Source organism: Anarrhichthys ocellatus, unplaced genomic scaffold (genome assembly GCF_004355925.1).
Source record: "Anarrhichthys ocellatus isolate YVR2014 unplaced genomic scaffold, GSC_Weel_1.0 scaffold7, whole genome shotgun sequence".
Lineage (NCBI taxonomy): Eukaryota > Metazoa > Chordata > Actinopteri > Perciformes > Anarhichadidae > Anarrhichthys > Anarrhichthys ocellatus.
In genome coordinates, this window is record NW_022280037.1 from 9,295,397 (window position 1) to 9,299,650 (window position 4,254).

Consider the following 4,254-nt stretch of genomic DNA (forward strand, 5'->3'; position numbering starts at 1 on the left):
TGTGTGTGTGTGTGTGTGTGTGTGTGTGTGTGTGTGTGTGTGTGTGTCTTGTTATCAACTGTGTATTATGGTGTAATCATCTCAAACAACACTTCACATGGACTTTCACACACACACACACAAACACGCACTCATGTACCTGTCATCACTCACACTGTCAGATGAGGCGGCAGATACAAACATACATGCAGACACACAAAGAGACAGCCCAGAGTTCATTGTGATGTTCATCCGGAGTGAACATCTGGGAACAAAGCAAATTGATTTTCCATAGAATGGGGTAATGGAGGGATTAACGTCGAAGATAAATTAAGGCAGAGAAACCAGGTGAAGCACAGGTGAAGCAGCAAAGATGAATGGCCCCTATTAATCACACTCCATCTTTTCTCATTTTGTTTCCTCTTTTATCCTACACTCTCCTCCATTTCTCTCCCTTTCCATATCGTCCTTCCTCTGGGTGCCGTCCTCCTGCGCCCCCTCCTTCCTCTCCTGCAGCTCATCGCATCAAACATGGAGGGAAAGAGCAGTCCCAGTGAAGTGTTGGTCTGCACCACCAATCCAGACAAACCAGGCCCTCCATCCACACCCTGTGTCACTGCGGCGACACCCTACGGATTTACTGTCACCTGGGGTAAAGATACACACCCACACATGCATGCAAGCGTGCTATACGTTGCACATGCTGTAATACACGCATGCAAGTAAAAATATACACAAAGAGTCACAGGTGAACATGACATTTTAACTCTTCTTCTTGAACTTGTTTTAATAGTTTTAACCATCATTCCGAATGTGTTGTAGACTCTTGGTAGATTGCTAAGATACTAAACATTGTTTTATACATGTGCTTTTAGTTGACTAGTAAAGAAAGAAGAAAAAAAGAAAGCCAAGGTTTCACAATTGTCTGAATTGTAAAGTTTTTTAATATTCTGGTTTTCATTCAAGTACAGTTGAATTCTCTCTGTTATGTTGAAATTGCTTGCCTGAAGTTTTGAGGAATGGCTCTGCACCTCGTCAGTCAGGACCTGTAGTTCGCTGTCTCTTCCATTGTTCTGCCTACGATGGTCTCGGTGTAAAGATATAATTCGTACTTTTCCACATGGATAATTGCAGAATCAGATTAGTCACAAAAATGAGCAAATTGCACCCTACTGCAAAACTTAATGGGTGTGTTTGCGCTGATATATCATTCGGGAAACGTCTTTTGTGAAGTGCACACTGAGACAGGGCAGCTAACGGTTGCAAATGATGCGCAATTGTTGGCGCTATCAGCGTCACAATCCATTCTTGTGAATTCGCCCTTCAGTATGGTCCTATAGAATAATGAAAGTGTTCAAAGGGTCATTGTTTAGTTCGTTTTTTACCTAGCAGAGTATATTCAGGTGTGATAACATTGATAAACTGCTGCCTCTGGGGTGTTCATATATTATGTAAGCCATTGTGTCTGCTATCATCCATCTGTCTGCCATCAGTCTGCCCTTTCTCAAATGTTATAAACATGGCACAGAACGTGCTGTATGTGCCTCGATCACCCTTCAGATTAGTGATTTGACTCTAAAAGCGCATTTCAGTGCTGAACTACTGTCTTTATTTTGTCATATGTACTGTATTGTGATTTCTACACCAGCTGATGCTTGACCAATTCACCGTGATTTAGCTGCACTGCATTTCCTCATTGTGTGCTGCGTTACTACATATTTTTTTAAATAGGTACACCCAAGGGTGTGCCTAACCACTATCCTGGCAGCAGTCTTGATACAATAAGAATGAGATGAGGCGCAGCCAAGTAGGTTGTTTCCATCAGTGCTGATTTATCTATGATCTAGAGAATATAAAATTAATTGATAGAAGAATTTTCTTACCAGTTCCCTTGCTACTGAAACATTTGGGCAGCACTTTGATCAGTGTGCTCAGAGAATTATCATTTTTGTTTGGCTGAAAGACAAATAATCTGCCAAAGCCCCTGGCAGTTTGAGTTATTGTATAATGACCTCTGGATTGATGCTATATGTCATTAAAAAATCTCAAGCAATGACTTAAAATATTTGTAGTTATTTTAAACCCTTTACTGAATCCATAAAAGCCATGTTGGAAATGTAAGATGTTTTACAGGTATTCTTGATGTTTAATGCATGAAGTTAACCCAAACTAAAATGATCTATTCCCCTGACAGATCCTCCCCAGGACAACGGGGGCTCAGCAGCTCTTACGTACCTGCTAGAGATCTCAGAGGGAGGCTCTGAAGGTACAATTTACATCAATCTGTCTGTGCTTCTTTCTATGCATCCATGCCACACGTTCAGCTAATTTGAGTCCCTTTGCACTCCATTGTCTTATAAAATAAAGCTCAAAATGTTCCGTCTGTCCTTTCTGCCCTGTGCTTGTTCTGTCGATTCATCCATTTCTCTCACTTAATCTCCTGAGAAGTAAAGCCTCCATAATTCACCCTTTGTTGGCATCAATTTAGCACACATCATTTTTCAGAATTTACACGGATCTGCACTTGAACCAAATGTTCTCTTGTGTCTTTAGCAGTGAGAGGAAAGAGGCATCATTTTTTAACTCTGTATTCATTCAATCAGATACAATACAGTTAGTTGTTTATTGAGTAGGCGATCACCCAAAGTTTTAATTCATCAAAAGATTCATCCCATTCAATAAATGTTGCTTTCATGTTCTATTCAATTGCTGACTGTGAAAATTGTTTTTCAGGGCTTTTAAACATCAGACATGCCCTGCACAGTGAGACATTTCCCCCTGTTCTCTAATCTGTTTATTGTATCCATATCCTCATTTTCCTTTTTTACCTCCTCACCTCTCACTAAGATGCACCGACGGTGAACTCTCAGGATGGCCCTGACTCGTCTCATTGTGTTTACTGTGATTTACGACAGTATTAAATGTGTTTCGTGTGTGTAGCTTTACCGCTGTTAAACAATGTTTGGGTACAACAATAACAAGAACAATAACAGCAACACAGTGGTGTGCAGTTAATAATTTGATTGTGTGCAGCATACGTGTAAAGAACAGGGGATTCTGAGTATGTACAGTTTGTATGTATGTATGTGATCGGTTGTGTAATTCAGTTTTGTTTTTGTGTGCAGCGAGCCAGTGGGAGGTAGCGTACAGTGGTCCAGCAACAGAATGTGCGTGTGAGCGCCTGATACCTGCGACCTTCTACCGCCTACGTGTGTGTAGCATCACCACCGGAGGACACAGCCCGGTAAGACACACACACTCACACATTCACACAGGCAAAAACAACTTCAGATTAGTAACCTGGTAAACTGTGAATTTGCATTGGGAGTGTGGCATCAGTGTTGCTCATTGAGAAAAGTGTGGGAAAATCTACAACCTGCACATAAATGTTAATTATAGATAGCTGTAATTAACATTTCTGCCAGTCGTTATTCAAACTGATCTTTAACTGCATTTCCTTCTCTTTTGTTTTGATTTCCTGTCTTCATCACCGCTCCTGAAGTGCACCGTTAGTGTTCCGGTCCGTACATTAAGTGTCCCACCAGGGCCCTGCCAGCCGCCGAGGATTGTGGGTAAAGCCAAACACAAGGAAGTGCAGTTAGAATGGGGTGAGTGCAAGCATACAAATACACTGTGTTTTAGTTTTGTTTACCAGAATGTATTCAAATTATTTTATGTTAGGCATCTAAATCGCCCTCTGGCAGCTTCAAATGTTTCCCTGACCAACTCTAATTTAACCTCTGTCAATCATGTTTCAGCCTAATTGAGCCCCAATTTAGCCCATTAAATGCCTAACCTAGCCTCATATCGGATTTAACTCTACTAATGTCGGCCCATTATTGCAGATTAGTACTGTTATCTGTTGGCAGGCAAAAGTTTCCCAGCCTAAAGTTCTTGTTTTAACCAGTTTTATAGTGCTGGCCACGGCCCTAATCAGCTCACATTCAGGCAGCGCTGTTCCAATTACTGTCTCGAGCTGAAGGTCACACATAATGTATCGGAGGGTTTTCCCCACTGTCTCCATCATTTATTACTTTCACCATACTGCAACCAAAGTGAAACAGCTGGTGGAGGAAAGAATCCCATGGAGGGGATTGAAAAATGCCCCTGACACATGTCCACATAATATTGAGGAAAGTTTATGTACAAAATAGATCTTATCTGTTGTGCCCTTCCATCACACATGATTTTTGATTAATGATATCTGATCACAGTTTGATTGTAATTGCTCTCTCTCTCTCTCTCTCTCTCTCTCTCTCTCTCTCTCTCTCTCTC

General features: G+C 41.3%; 1 protein-coding gene across 4 annotated transcripts in view; it reads left to right on the forward strand.

The window, feature by feature from the left end:
* Positions 1-4,254, forward strand: part of fndc3ba (fibronectin type III domain containing 3Ba) — an 84,114-nt gene that overhangs the window by 59,662 nt on the left and 20,198 nt on the right. For all 4 annotated transcript variants that reach the window (XM_031847470.1, XM_031847471.1, XM_031847472.1 and 1 more), the window contains 4 exons: positions 496-631; positions 2,174-2,245; positions 3,105-3,223; positions 3,482-3,587. In XM_031847470.1, coding sequence (XP_031703330.1) covers positions 496-631; positions 2,174-2,245; positions 3,105-3,223; positions 3,482-3,587 — 433 coding nt within the window. The remainder of the gene's footprint in view (positions 1-495; positions 632-2,173; positions 2,246-3,104; positions 3,224-3,481; positions 3,588-4,254) is intronic.